Genomic DNA, 15,035 nt, shown 5'->3' on the forward strand with positions numbered 1-15,035 from the left:
TCCTGGGGTGATGTGGTATTTGTTTTTATGTGTATATGTATATCTTGGTCTGTCTGTCTGTTTGTCTGTCTGTCTCTGTCTCTCTCTCTCTCTCTCTCTCTCTCTCTCTCTCTCTGACTCTCTCTCTGTGTCTGTCTGTTGTCTGTCTCTTTCTCTGTGTATGTCTTGATCTGGCTCTGTATGTGTGTACGTGGGTGTGTATGTGTGCATGTGCATTCGTGGGTGTGGATGTGGGTGGGCTAAAAGTAAGACCAAGGGCCAAGGAGATGGCTCTGCCAATAAAGGTGCACTTGACACCAAACATGAAGACCTCAATTGTATCCCAGGGTCTCACATTGTAGAAGGAGGGAACTGACTCTTGCAAATTATCCTCTGACCCCTATATGCACAGCATGGTACACATGCCCACTTACATGTGATAAACAAATAAATGTAATAAAAATTTAATTAGATAGATAGATAGGTAGTCAGAAAGACAGACAGACAGACTGACAGACAGTTGGACCCCTGAGCTCTGCTCAAGTCTTATCTTCTGCCCCTAGCCCAGGGCCAGGAGAGGTCCCACAGGAGCCAGGTCTCTTGGTCACCAGTGAAAACCATGTGGCCCACTATCAGTCCTAGATCTCCCTGAGCCATAAACATTGTTTCAACCTAGAAGATGGAGGCTGATGTTCTGTGAATTTTATGAGTGCTGCTTTATCTTTTATAATTTCTCCTTCAGCCCCGAGGTGGGCCTCCCAGAGCCATTCCTCCTTACGCAGTCCATTCCTCGCTCCACCGTGTGTCCAGTAGCCCATGGCCTCTGCCTGTTAAAGTCATTGCGTTTCCAGCATGGAGCCAACATGGGCCTGAACCACGTTCCCATCTGTGTGGACTCAGTGGGGAAGCATTGTGTACCCAATGCCCCTAAAACTGGGGTCTCTGGGCCTGCAGCAAGGACTCTCCTACCTAGAGCACAAGCACCCACCAAGTCCCCGCCCTCCAAAGGTCTCAGGCCCTGCCACAGTATGTCCCACAGCATCCATTCTGGGTGCCTGGCTTTCCAAAGGTTCTCTTGTACATCCCTCCACCAAATGTGTCTCAACCCCGCCCACTGAACCTCACCCACTTTCCTTGGGGATTGACGAGTCTCTAACCCGTTCCAGCTCTTTCCCTTGGACAATCCTCAGCTCAATTTGAAGCCTCACATGGGAATGTCCTGTCTGGTGGGGCATCTGCTTCCTGAAAGCAGAACTGTCCTCACCTGAGCCCTGGGAGCAGCTGGTGGCATACAGCTGTTTGAGAGAGGTGCTGGGAAAGGCCTGACTCGAGTACCACAAAGGGCGGCATGCTAAAAACTGAAACCAAATCCCCTGTGCTTGTCTGGCCTCCTTTGCCTCCTGTGCCCTGCCCTGTCTCTGCCCTCAGTACACACACACACACACACACACACACACACACACACACACACACACACGGCTGCCCCGACCCAGTGACTTTCCAGTCTCTCCATCTCTTTGCATCTCTCTTGCGTCTTCAAGCTGACTCATTTGTAAGCAAACTCCGCCAGTCAACCAGGCTTCCCTTCCTCTCTTGGGAATCCTCTTCCTTAGAAGGGGGTGGTGCGGGGTAGCAGCTTTAAGCAACCTTTTCCTGTCAGGCATATGTTCATATACTCAGACACAAAAATCCAAAATTAAATCCCACATTGTTCTCTCTGTGGGGTAGGATTCTGGGGCACTTCTGCTTTCTCGCCGTATTCTTGTATATTATTTGAATATTTTATAATAAATATCTTTTCCTTTTTTATTATACAAGAAATTCAAGTGCACTTTCTCCTGTCCAAAAAAAGATTCATGTCATACAAATAAAGTAACAGATTTGGCTGAAATTCCTTTTGTCCCTGCCCCCCCCCCCCCCACACACACACAGACACATGCCAATCTATATGGAATATAGATGGAAACTTCTAGACCTCTGAGTATCCATTCACATACACATTTACCTATAGAGCTGTATGGCTATGTTAGGTAACCTACAGAAATGAAATTGTGTTGGTTTCGTTTTAGATCACTTCCTTTTCATTAGACAGACCGTGTGAAAATGGCTCCCCGTCTAGGGACGTCTAAATGCATGCTGTTCTCCTTAGCAGCTGTGTGATATTTTGGCTCTGGCATGGCTTATTTAATCATCCCTCTACTGAAGGACATTTAGGTTATTTTCAGGTCTTTTTTGAACTGCAAACAACACATTGATAAACATCCTTGAGGACTTTCCCTCATGCTCCCGTGTGAGTGTTTTTTCCTAGACGGATAATGACTCGCAGCTTCCCAAGGTAGAAGGGCACACACGCTTTTAAGTTGAAGAGGTGATTCAAATTACTTTCTAACCAGAAAAGGGCACGGGCAGTAAAGGAAAGGACAGGAAGAAACCTGGTCCCAAGCGGCCTTTGCCTATCACTCCAGCCAGACAACAAGCAGAGGGCCTCTGGAGTGGTTGGTCCTCCACACTAGTGCTTGTCGCTAAGCGGTAGTCTCCTGCCTCTTGCCCTCACTGCTTCCCTTTACCCTGCAGATTCAGCCCTTACGAGTGGTACGACGCTCACCCCTGCAACCCCGGCTCTGAGGTGGTGGAGAACAACTTCACACTGCTTAACAGCTTCTGGTTTGGAATGGGCTCCCTGATGCAACAAGGTACGTGTCTGCCCTCTCACCTGAGGAAGGCGGCTTTTCCCTTCAGCGGGTCCTTTGGCCAGCTGCCTTCAAGAGGCAGCTTCAGACCTTATTAAAGCTATCAGAAGGCTGGAAACACAGTTGATCCCCTGGTTTGTGCCCTCACCCCTGATACACAGCCTGCTCCACTGCTCTAGGCAGTGTTAGATCACCCTCAGCCACCCTGGCCTGTGTCACGTGAGATACATTCACAGTACCTTCTACTGTTGTTGGGATGGACAAGACCATGCTGCCTGCTGGGCCGACTGGTGACTTCTCCATGGCAGAACAAGTTGATCAAAGCCAGGTGGGGGTGGGTACCATCGAAGCAGAGAGGCTGGGTAGGAGGCTCTGCATACCAGTGCTAAGAGGGCATGTGGCTCTGGAGCCTAGGAAACCTCCGAGACATTGCTAGGTCAGGGCTAGGCAAGGTTGACTGAGGCTGGGACGTCTGCCTGTGTACATCAGAGACAGTGTCCCTGGAGGGAGATTGTCATCAGTCTTAGAGGGAGGGCCCCAAGCTGACCAGCCATGAGAATAGGTTCAGCCTTTTAGGAATGTCTGAAGATGCTTCAATGTCTAGAAAGCAGCCAAGCACGGTAGCTCATACCTGTAATTCCAGCATTTGGGCGACTGGGACTGGAGGATTAATGTGAGTTCAAGCCAAGTAAAGCTACAGAGCCAGACCTTGTCTCAAAGCAGGGAGGCGGAGGGAGGTGGGGGGATTGCGGAAGAGTGTCACGAGATGACTCAGTGGGTAAAGGCACTTGCCCCCAAGCCTGATAACCTGAGAGGAAGCAAAGGACCTTGTCCTTCACACGTGAGGCTTCACGCCTCAAGACCCAGCAGGAACCCTGGTCTTTAGGAGGCAAGATGAAGGAAGATTCCAGATGAATGAGGGAAGAAAGAAGAAAGGGAGGGAGGGAGGGGGAAGGGAGGAAGGGAGGGGGGCAGGCATCCTTGGCACCCATCACACGCCTGTCCACTGGGCTGCGAGCACTGTGAGCGCAGTGGAGGAGGTAGCAGACCTGTCCCACCCCTTGAGCAGAGGCCCCTGCAGCTGAGAAGGGACAGGGAGCATTCATGGGAAGCGCCTCCATCTGTCCCCACTCTTAACGAGCATCCTGAAGGCTCACCTTGCTTCTTTGCCCATCATCTTTGTTCGGTGACAGTTGAGAAAAACCCGGAAGCCCCTTCGCTGCTGTAATAACTCCTCTAATGCTACCCGCTGCTCCTCAAAGTCCAGGCCCCGATGCATTCCCCGCATGGTTTTGATTAAGAGGGGAAAAAAAAACTAGGTATTTGAAAAAACTCTCCCTTGAGTGACTTCTTTGAGAGAAAAAGAAAAAAAAATCATCCATATCAAAGCAGGCGCTTTCAGGTTGCAGGTCCAAATATTCTGGAAAGTTCGGGAGTCACTCACTGTTTAAATCTCTTGAAAGTCAGCTAGTTAATTACTTCAGTTAGAAGGTTTCCTCTAAATTGTGCTCCGCACCCAAGGTCAGGGAGGAAGAGTGATATATTTCAGCAAAGAGCTTCCAAAAATGTTGATTTTTCTTCCCCTGCCAAGTGCCTCACAGCAATCTCATATTTGTATACCGCTCATATTTCTGATGCATCTCTCTTCAAATTATATCGTTGCGGCATCACAGTATTTTTGTGAGGCTAGGACAGAGGAAGGACAATTCTTCGTCCTCTGCAGAGTCCAGAACAAGGGAATTGTCTGGCCTTAGATCACCTAGAGAACTGAGAATGGGATTTTCACCCAGAACCCAGAGGTTCTGACCCCTTATCCCACGGTCCACAGATAGGTATCAGAGAGGCTGAAGAACTGTGAAATCATGTGCCTGCTGTGTGTGTGTGTGTGTGTGTGTGTGTGTGTGTGTGTGTGTGTGTGTGTACATGCGTATGTGTGTATGCATTGAACATACATTATCAAATACCAGCCTGGATCAGACTCACAGGAAAGGCTGAGTACACACTGTGTTCACTCCTCCCTTCATCTCTCTTCATTTATTTCTGAGATCAGGTGGATCTCAGAATTTGCATTTCAGTCAAGTTTCTGGTAATATTGAGGGACCCATCTGGGGAAATGGTCTCAGCACCTATGGGAGTATCCGGTAATGTCATGACCCGGGGTTTGGGGCACCCCTGGCCTACACATTATAAGGTGTCTCCCCCTTTCTCCCAGGATCTGAACTGATGCCCAAAGCCCTGTCCACCCGCATCATTGGCGGCATCTGGTGGTTCTTCACACTCATTATCATCTCCTCCTACACGGCCAACCTGGCTGCCTTCCTGACCGTGGAGCGCATGGAGTCGCCCATCGACTCAGCCGATGACCTGGCCAAGCAGACCAAAATAGAGTACGGTGCTGTCAAGGATGGGGCCACCATGACCTTCTTCAAGGTGAGAGTCTCTTTTACCTCATGTCGCCCAGAGCTCACCTTCCTGGGCTCTTTTCTGAGTAGAAAAGGAGAACTCTCCCTCCCTCCCTCTCTACTGAGAATCCAGGGGACCTGAGTTCCATCCACAAGGCTCAGCCTCTCCCTGGTGAAACCTGTTAACGCTAAGGAGCTGTGACAACAAGCTGTATACATTGGTCTCAAGTTCTAGAAGTGGCTGCAGTAAGCCATGTGAACTATGGGACGAGGATAGACAGAAAACACTGGACAGGGTGGGTGAGGTGCCCATTTCCAAGAGTAGAAGGCACATCCCCTCCTGTTGGAATATCAGTGTCTTCACAGAAAGTCCCTGTCACATGCCCAGGTGACTGCTTTCACAGGAGCCAGGACTTTGAGAGTCTGCTCCTCCAGCTTTGAGAGTGTGGGCTCAGTCCCACGGTTTCCCCTTTCTGCCATCCTAGATGAAGTCAAGGAACCCTGACCGAACCCATGAAGGGGTAGGTTTGGTGTGCTTCTAGATAAAGAGCAGTAGTCCTGCGCACTCGCAGTGGGCCGGACTGCTCCGTGCTTGGCTTCTGTCAACCTCCTCAAACCTTGTGAGATTAGCACTGCGATTATTCCCAGTCTACACGTGGAAACTGAGCCGACGACAGATTGGTGACTTGTCTGAGGATTCACTTCTGGAGGAGCCGGACCCTGTCCTCATCTGCTTCTCTCCAAAGCTAAACCAGTGGCATTGGGTCTCGATCGTGTGCCTGAGTGCCACAGGGCTCTGTCATCAGAGAGGATGTCATCTCCCCACCCCACACCCCCATCCTGTACACACCCCAACACATAGTGGGGTATAGTGGTCCACACCTGTGATCTGAGCACTCGGGTGGAAGCAGGAGTATCCTCAGCACCATGGGGTGTGGGAGGCCAGCCTGAGCTATGTAAGAGAGAGAAAAGGAGAGAGGGAGAGAGAGGAGAGGGAAAATAAGACAGAAAGAGAAAAGGGAGCAGACAAGAGAGAGAGAGAAGGGAGAATTGGAGAGAGAGGGAGGGAGGAAGAGCAAGAGAGAGAGAGAAGAGAGAGAGAGAGAGAGAGAGAGAGAGAGAGAGAGAGAGAGAGAGAGAGAGAGAGAGAGAGAGATCCTAACAAGTTCCGAGGTGCTGCTGGGCTCCGGCTGGGGATGCTTTGAGAAGTGCTCCTCTAATTACCCCTTGGAAGCGTCAGGCTTTGGGAAGTGTGCGGGCGTATCCATTGGCTTATTAATCAGCTGCCCTCTGCCAGTCTGGAAGGCCGAGTATTTCCCTTTACTCTGGGCTCTGGTTCTTCATCCCTGAGCCCTTGTCTCTTTGGAAACTTCAAGAAATGGACTGAGTCCCAACGGGGCCTGAGGAAATAAAGGAAGAAATTAGAGTGGAAAATGCCTTTACCCCATGGGCGCTCAAGCCCCAGCACTTTCTGTCGGCTCCTGTGTGTCTCCTGAGGCTGGAGGCAGCTACTTACTGAAAAGAAAAGGAGAAAGATGGGCTTTCCCTTGCACTCGGCTATTGCCAGTGGAGGCTGGTCCCACCATCTTCTGGGGAGGGCGCAGTGTACACTGAGATCAAGGGGAAATAAAACCTTGTCAAAGGTACATTAGGCACTTGTTGGAATCTCGTGAGTGTGAGCAAGTCTGATAGTGTACACACATCTATGACTGTGTGTAGATGGCACGGGTTAATGAGCATTTTGCCTCTGTACATGTGACATGGATGCCTATATGTGCATATGTAGATCTGTGATTGGACATGAATGTTTGCATCTGTGTGTGTGTGTGTGTGTGTGTCTGCACGCACATGCGCACACGTGCGCTTGCTCACTCCCTGTCCTCGGGCCACAGCCCAGCCCTTTGACTACTGGAGCTTCTCATGCATTAAGCATGAGCTAGTCTCTAAGCAGGGCTCCCGATCAAAGGAAAGAGGCATAAATAAGCCCGGTGCAGGCTCATCTCGGCTGATTGGACGCCCCGCCTCCCTCCATGCAGAGATGCTCAGATTGCCTTCTCACAGCCCAGGCCCAGCTCCCCACTGTGCCTCAGCTCAGCGCTCAGCATCAAGCAGCCACTGCACAGTCACCCTGCTCCCCTGCAGTGAAGAGGGCAGAGGAGAGACACAGAATCTGCTACCCAGCCAGGAGTATGGGGCTCATGGGCCCATGAGCCAGAAACAGCAACTGAGTGACCCCAGGCAGGACCAACCCCACTCTCCTTCTCTCCTGTTAATGCTTTTTTGCCATCAGCCACAATGTCCCAGGCGTGTGCCCACACTTTATCTGTGCCTCTGTGATCCTCCTAACAACCCTAGAAGGCAGATGAGTATTATCTCCTCATGTTCCACACCGTGGAAGCAAGGCTCCGAGAGGCTAATTGACTTGCCTAACAACACACAGCTAAAACTGCACAGGTGGGATTTGAACTACACCCGCTGTGAAGAAACCTCTATCCTTTGTCTTTCCTATCAGTTTCTCTGGGGAATCCCCCTCCCCCCGGCCCCCCCCCCCGTAGTCCTTTGCAGTCTCCCCTGGGATAAAACAAAGCTCTGGTGGGTCGGGCCATGCCTACAGCCCAGCACAGCCTTGACACATTGGTCGGTCGCACAGAGGATTAATAAAGACCAGTGTCTGGTGCTGTAGAAGGGGTGGGATTGAAAGATGGTAAAGCTAAGAAGAGCCGGTGTAAGAGGCAGTGATATGCATAGACAGCAAGCAGGCAGCACTCCCCCCACATACCCAAAGTTTAAAACAAGTCAACTTTATTTATTTCTGTGGTTAGCATATTCCTAGTTAGGCACTACACATACATAGAACTAAGGAGAGATGGCTCAGTCAGGAAGGATCTTGCCTTGTAAACATGAAGACTGGTGCTCCTATTCCCAGCACCTATGTAAAAGTCAGGCGTGCTGGCACCCACCTGTTACCAAGCATTGGGTGTGCGGGTAGATAGAGGAGGGCCCCTGTACCTCTCTGGCCAGAATGTCTGTCTAGATGAATCAGTGAAACTTCATGTTCAATGACACACCCTGTCTCAAGAAATAAAGACAAGTGAGAGATATGCCAGATATTGTCCCCTAGCTTTCACAAGCATACACATACGCAGGCATGCACATATGCGGGCATGCACACACATACACCCATGCATGTGGACACACCCCCAAATAAATAAGTAAGCAAAGCCCCCATGGCTGAGAATAGACCATAATCAGGAACAAGGAAGACATCAGGGCCCCAGGGCCCCGAGCTGGGCCGGCTGCTTGCAGGAAGCTGGGTGTCTAGAATCTGCCCCTTGGCTCTGAAGAAGGTCTGCTGAGAGAATTGTCAGGGAGCAGCAGACATCACAAACAGCGTCTCCTGTGTTGTCCTCCCTTCCGTCTTGGAAGATAAAAATTAATTAGGAGATGAAAAAGGAGGCCTTTGAAAGCACTGTTTGGCTGTAAAAATATGTAGGCAAAAATGTAAAGGAGGCTGTGGGGGAGGTGAGCTCCTGGCGGGAAAGCAGGGCGGCTTTGAAGGGAGAGAATGTTGGAAGAGATTCTGCGGGGGATTGTGGCCTCTGTGAGTGGGGGAGCTGGGCGCTTGGCACAGTGGGGCTGCTGAGGAAAAGCATGAGAGTCTGGAGCCTCAAAAGCCAGGCTCCCCAGCCCTGCGCCTGGATGAGCCCTCCACGGGGCTGAGCCCTCCCCATTACAGGGCCTCAACTGCAGCATCTTACCTGGAAGGGGTCTGGAGCATCCTAGGTGCAGGCTGAACAGCGAATGTTTCCCAAAGTCAGAGGGCTCAGGAGGCTACCGGCACCTCAGCTCCCAGCATCTCCAGCCCCGTCTCTTCCGCTGCCCTCCTTCCCTTCACAGCCCTAGAGCCTAGTTTGCAGCAGAAGCAGGGTGGGAAGGCCAGGCAGCAGTCAATATGGTCCAGCCTGGTGCAATCAAGCACCACATTTTAAAATCAGACCCACCAGGATGTGTCCTGGGTGGTGTCTCGTATGGGTGACTGAGCAAGTTGTTTCACTGCTCCAAGCCCCAAGTTGCTCACCTGGACAAGGTGGATACTGATTCCTACCTATGACAGTTCACTGGACGAGTCACCGAGCTCCTAGATCTTCAGTGATCATCAGGGCCAGGGAATATCTTGCCCCGAAGGCCCCTCCTGAAACAGGTGACTCAAGGAGAAAGCACCTTTGACACCTGGAGATTGTCCTTTCTCCAGGGTCTCTCGTCCAGGCTTACCAAGCTTTGTGGTAGACTTTGTGCTTCTTACTGTGACCACGTGCATGGATGTACACACAGAGAGAACTGAGGAAACCGGGGGAGGCAGAGGCAACTGAATCTCTATGAGTTCTGGGTTAGCCTGGTCTACACAGAGTTCCAGGCCAGTGAGGGCTATGTTGTGAGACCCTGACTCCAAAACAAAAGGGAGGATTCAAGAAGGAGACTTCAGAAAGAAAGCAGCAGGTACAGCCAAAGTTCAAAGATGGCAGGGAAGTCCCTGAAAACTTCAAACTTCAGAAGACCGCCCTGGACCTCAATTTTCCCTTCTGTGACCTGGGTATAATGATGGCCTCAACTCTACAGAGTTCCTGAGATGATTAACAAGGTGATTCCTAGATGCAGCTTTGGAGCTTTCTGTTCTATAGGAGACATCTCATGACATTGAAGGAACAGCCTTACTCTTTACTAATGCAACTGGCCGTGCAAAGGCCCGTCCACCCCATAGACATGATTCTGGGGCCATCCTTTGCTTTCTTTGATGCAGGAAAAAAATTTAAGCTGGTTGTCAGCATTTTGAAATTTAGAGACTTTTGCATTCGAAATATTCACAACTCCAGTCTCTTGAAAATGTGAACGATTTGGCATCTCCAGGCTGGCACTCCTGCAGAGTCATTCTCGAGCAGAGGCAATGGCTGACTGACTCTGGCTTCTAGTCCACCCAGACTCTAACCATCTCCCATACTAGGGCTGGCCCTGTCAGCACCTGAGGTTCCTATCCGTGTGTGCATGTGCGTGCGCATGTGCATGTGAGTCACTTGAGTGCATGTGCATGAATGTTGTATGCATGTATTTCAGGCATGCCACAGGCATTTTTCCTAAGGTTCCAACCACCTCATTTGGAGATAGGGTTTCTCGCTGGCCTTGAACTTGCCAAGTAGGCTAGGCTGAGTCCCGTGAGCTCCAGGGATCCACCTATTTAATTGCCTAGCATTAGAGTATAAGCCATGTGCTACCATACCTGAATTCTTTTTTAATGTGGGCTCTGGGCATCAAACTCTAGTCCTGTGCTTACAAGATAACCAACTGAGCCACCTCCCCCAGCCCCTCCCTCCCATATTTTGTGCTGTTTATTCTCCGTAACTGTTCTGCACTATGAAGTTGACTTCTTCTTTCCAAGTGGGAGAACTAGGCTTTAGGGAGAGCTGAGGAGCCTTAAGGAATGATAACGCCAGCCACATAGGGAGCCGTAGGGTCGGACCTTTGTGTTCATCATGGCCCTTTCTTTGCTGAGTTTGATGATAGCCAGGTGCAGTAGCATTCTTAAAGGCCCCATTTTACAGACATGGAAGGTGAGGCTCAGAGATGTGGTTGACACAAAGAGCTGGCATTTGAAGACAAGCTAGTGTGACACTGGGGTCCATACAGTAGAGGTGACCCCTCTGTGATCTCCCATCCCCTCCCCCCTGTAGTCCTCATCTCTAGGTCCTCTCTGAAGGAAAAGCTACAGCCCCCCTTGGGACTGTAATAGCAGAGGCAGGGCACTCGGAGAGGCCTCCTGGTGCCCACAGATATACTCCAGGAGAAGTGATACTGGCTCCAGGGTGTGGCTCTGATGGGGGCCAAAGACACCCCATCCTGGGATAGGCAAGCTAATTAATCTAGGAAAAGGTCTCTTCTTCAGAATGGAAAATACCCGAAGTCTCACATGGAATCCCACTGCAGCTCTATACACATTCCCTGAGATTTACTTGCATTCAAAGCTGATAGATATGTGTTTATATATGCGTATACAGCCCCATATACATTTCTCTTGTACAGAAATGTTAAATTCTCAAGATGAAGTGTCTTCGGTTAGGGAAAATCAATTCACTTCTTTGAGGAGGCTGAAATGGGAGAGTCGTGAGCCTGGAACTTCCTTTCTTGCCAATTTTTCCTGATTAAAAAAAAAAAAAAAAGCATCTTCATCCTGGCAGATCGCCCTGTGTTGGCTGCTCCAAACGGTTCCATTAATTGATTTAGGTGACTGGCTCTGCAGTAATCCTTATTAAGGCTCCCACCAGAGCCAGGACAGACAGATGACTCCCGAGTCATCGCTATGTGGGACTCCACTCCCGGAGGAGCTGACGGCAGTGGGGAGGGGGCCCACGGAGATGGAGGGGGGATTTTGCTTCTTCCTGTGTCAGAGGGTTCAGGGTTGTGTTCTGGGATCACTGAACTGTTGGAGGAGACTGTGGGCAGGTGTTTTGATAATGGGGCCCAAGGTCTAGGTCAAGAACAGTAAGGGACTTCCAAGAAAAACAGGTTGCAGAACTCCTGTGACAACAAGTCAAAAAGCCACGACAAGACGAAACTAAACAAAACAAAATGCTGTGAGGTTGGGGCCCTAGAGCTGGAAGGTGGAATTCTTGAAGTGTATGTCATAGCAGGCTTCTTCCCGGTGTCATCTCCCATCTGAACTGACCCACGATCTCCCGTGTCCCTACCTGTCCCTTTATCTGTTAGTATCTTCCTCAAAGCCTATGGGCCTCAGTACATCCTCCAGGTGCAACTGAACTCCCTGCCTCGGGTGGGCTGTGAGCTAAGCGAGCATGCCAGTTGGCATCCTCCGGGGCTGTGGACAGGAGGAAAGGGAGGCTAGAGGGTGGGGTGGAGACAGACCGGTGTTCTGACCACACTCTCAGGCACAGGAGTAGGGCAGACTCACAGAAAGGATCACTGCTCATTTTTGCCAAGACTAAGTGTCTTTATATAGTTTCGTGGGGCAGTAAATGGATATGCTGGGTATGAGGGGGAAAGAGTGGATGGGCAGCTAATGGCTAGATGGGGAAGGGGATGGATAGGTGGACGTGTGGAAAAGGAACAGGTGGATAGAGGTTATAGTTTAGATGAGGAGTCGGAGGCTCGGCTGAATATCTAGTATGTAGATAACGTGGGGGAGAGGAAATGGGCAGACGGTGCATGAGAAGAGGAAAGGGCTGGATACATGCGTGAGTAGGTTAGTGGGGTGGATGGACCAATGGACTGACAGGTGGCCGGACTGATGGCTACATGCAGACATGGTGGGTGCGTGAGATTTTCGGGTGTGTGTGTGCATGGATTAACAGTGGATGAGCTAAGAGGTAGATGCCTTAGGAGGTAAAAGAGAGTCTTGAAACCTCATCCAACCCTTGTTCCCGCCTCTGTAGAAAACAACTTGGGGAGCAGGAGGCAGGAGTAGGAAACAGCTGAGGAGTCGGAGTCGTTGAAGGAGAAAAGCAGTTTGGTGGGAATAACCAGGATGCATGTGGGTCTGAGGAGCAGTGTGGCCAAGTGGAGATGGTTGGACTTGGATGATTTGATTACAGGAAGAGCTGGAGATTGTGGTTGTCCGTCCACGCAGCTCTATCGGGAACAGTACAGCTCTTGGAAACACGCGTGTGAGAGGGTATTAGTTATCTGCCGCTTGACAAATTACCCCAAACTTCACATCTTAAAACAACATCTGTCACTTGGCAGCGTGGTGGTCAAGAATCAGTGGAGTTTCCAGAGCCCTCTGGCCCGAGGCTCCTCATGGGGCTGTGATGCAGCTGTCAGCCAAGGCTGCGATCACTTGAGGCAAGGCCTCTAAGCCCATAGCATGAGCGCATGCTCAGTTCCCCTCGGGTCTCCGGACTGAGCAAGAGAAGTACTGTGTACCGAGAGCTGACGAGATGCTCTCTTCTGTTACTCTCATGGGGATCTCTTCTTAAGCAATTCGGTGTGACAGTACTGTCTCCTGCACCTGAGAGAAGAGCTGAGGGACACACAAGGGAGAGGAAGACACAATCTTGTCACTGCGAGGCGCCATCCCACCCCTACCAGAGAGCGATCCAACAGCAGGCCCAAAGGTCCAGCCCGCGCTCAGGGGGAGGAGGAGCCTGAAGAAGGATGTGCGGCTGGGAGACAGGAGTCACTAGAAACTGGGCAGTGCTGAGGAAGGAGCAGGCGTGCCAAGCCGGAAGAGGAAGGGGCCAACGGAGCTGGCGGAGGAGAATCTGCATATCAGAAATTATCTGGAAAATGAGAAACATCTGGAGCATCAGAAAAGCCAGAGATGAGAACCACCTCTGAGGGAAGAGGTGTTAGCAAGGGAGCACTTGGGGAGGAGCTGAGGTGGAGGGAAGACTGGAAGGTGGCTGGCTGCAAAGTTGGGCAGAAGGCTGTGGGGGCGGGGCAGGGCCGCTGAGAGCAGGAATGGCTGCCTGCCGGGAGGGTAGAGCAGAGAGCAGTTGGGTGAGGCTTAGAGAACTGGTGCCTCAGATCCCTTTGTGTGAGTTTGCAGGCAGGGAGTGAGAGCTCTGCAAAAGGTTCCACACCCTGGAGTACTCAGTGATTCCAGGCCGCTCTGATACTCACTCCTGTGCTATGGCCTGCTTCCCTGGGGCGTGCTGCAGACTTCAGCCACAGGCTTCAGAGGGTCATCCCTTGCCAGAGCCCAGAAGCACCCAGAGGACATAAAGTGCATATTCCTCTCGGGCTCCCTGCCCGATTCTGGCAGCCATGGCTCGATTCCCTGCCCTTCCCCCAGGCCTGTGCCAGCCTGTGGGAGGGCACCCATCTTGTCACATGTACCAGAACTGGGCTGGGTGCCAATCAGACAGGCTGATATCACAGAAAGCCACAGCCAGACTTGGAAACAGCCGATACAATGGGGCTCTCAGAGCCACCTCTTCCCCTGGGAACTAAGGCAGGGCTGGTCTCTGCTGGGACCAGGCAGCTGGCACACATCAAGTCCCCAGGGTGGGTCATGCACACCTAACACAACCAGACAGCAGGGGACACGCATGCCCAGCTCTCTCTCTCTCTCCTCTCTCCTGGTCCCTGAGTCTCCCCGGGGCAGACATGGCAACCCACCCACCAGGCTGCCCCCTGCCTATGATCTCAGGCATGAAGCTGGCACAGGGGCCTGCCGTCCACTACTCCTGGGAACCTCGCCTCTTTCTCTGCTTGCAGTTCCCACTGTGCCTCTGTCGGGACTGAGAACAGACCAGAACCAGGCGTAACTTCCCTCTTGACACAGAGCACACAAAAGGGGGCCAGCTTTGCCTGAAGTGGGGAGGCAGAGTCCACTGAGCTTTACCGTCATTTGTGCCCCCTAGTGGTTACTGGGATACAGTGCAGCTGTATGGGTAGGCACACGGATTGACTCCAGAGGGTCTGGATTTGAAGCCTGGCTTTACCATTTCATCTCGGGATAGCCTTGGGTGAATTACTTAACAGTGTCTCAGCTTCCCCATCTGCAAAACAGGGCTAACAACATGTACTTCCTGTGATTTCGGCGAGTGAGCTCATATAGATAAAGCTCTTAGAACAAGACTTCTGAGTGTTAATTCCCTAACAGGTGCTGGAGAAAACAGATTTTGAAGAAGTCAGTCTGAGCCCGGAGACGGTAGCTAGGTGGGCAGAGCATCTCTTATACATGAAGCCCTGTTCAATCCCCAGCATCACAGAAACCAGATGTGGTAGCACACGCCTCAAATCCCAGCACTTGGGGGTCAGAAGTTTAAAGTCATCCTCAGCTACCTAAGGAGTTCGAGGCCAGCCTAGGCTAGACCTCAACCTGTCTCAAAGTTTAATTAATTAGTTCCAAAGACTGTGATATGGCAAAAAACTACCAGGAAGTGGGCCAGAGTCTGAGCCTTAGCTTTAGCCACCTTTGACCTGTACGCATCAGCGCTTCACCTCTAGGGCC

The 15,035-nt window shown here is 51.2% G+C and overlaps 1 protein-coding gene across 1 annotated transcript in view; it reads left to right on the forward strand.

Annotated features, from left to right (window-relative positions):
* The window catches only part of Grik3 (glutamate ionotropic receptor kainate type subunit 3), a 216,048-nt gene that overhangs the window by 193,983 nt on the left and 7,030 nt on the right, over nucleotides 1-15,035 (forward strand). The window contains exons 12-13 of the mRNA XM_052177323.1: nucleotides 2,554-2,672; nucleotides 4,882-5,099. Coding sequence (XP_052033283.1) covers nucleotides 2,554-2,672; nucleotides 4,882-5,099 — 337 coding nt within the window. The remainder of the gene's footprint in view (nucleotides 1-2,553; nucleotides 2,673-4,881; nucleotides 5,100-15,035) is intronic.

Source organism: Apodemus sylvaticus, chromosome 3, assembly GCF_947179515.1.
Source record: "Apodemus sylvaticus chromosome 3, mApoSyl1.1, whole genome shotgun sequence".
NCBI lineage: Eukaryota > Metazoa > Chordata > Mammalia > Rodentia > Muridae > Apodemus > Apodemus sylvaticus.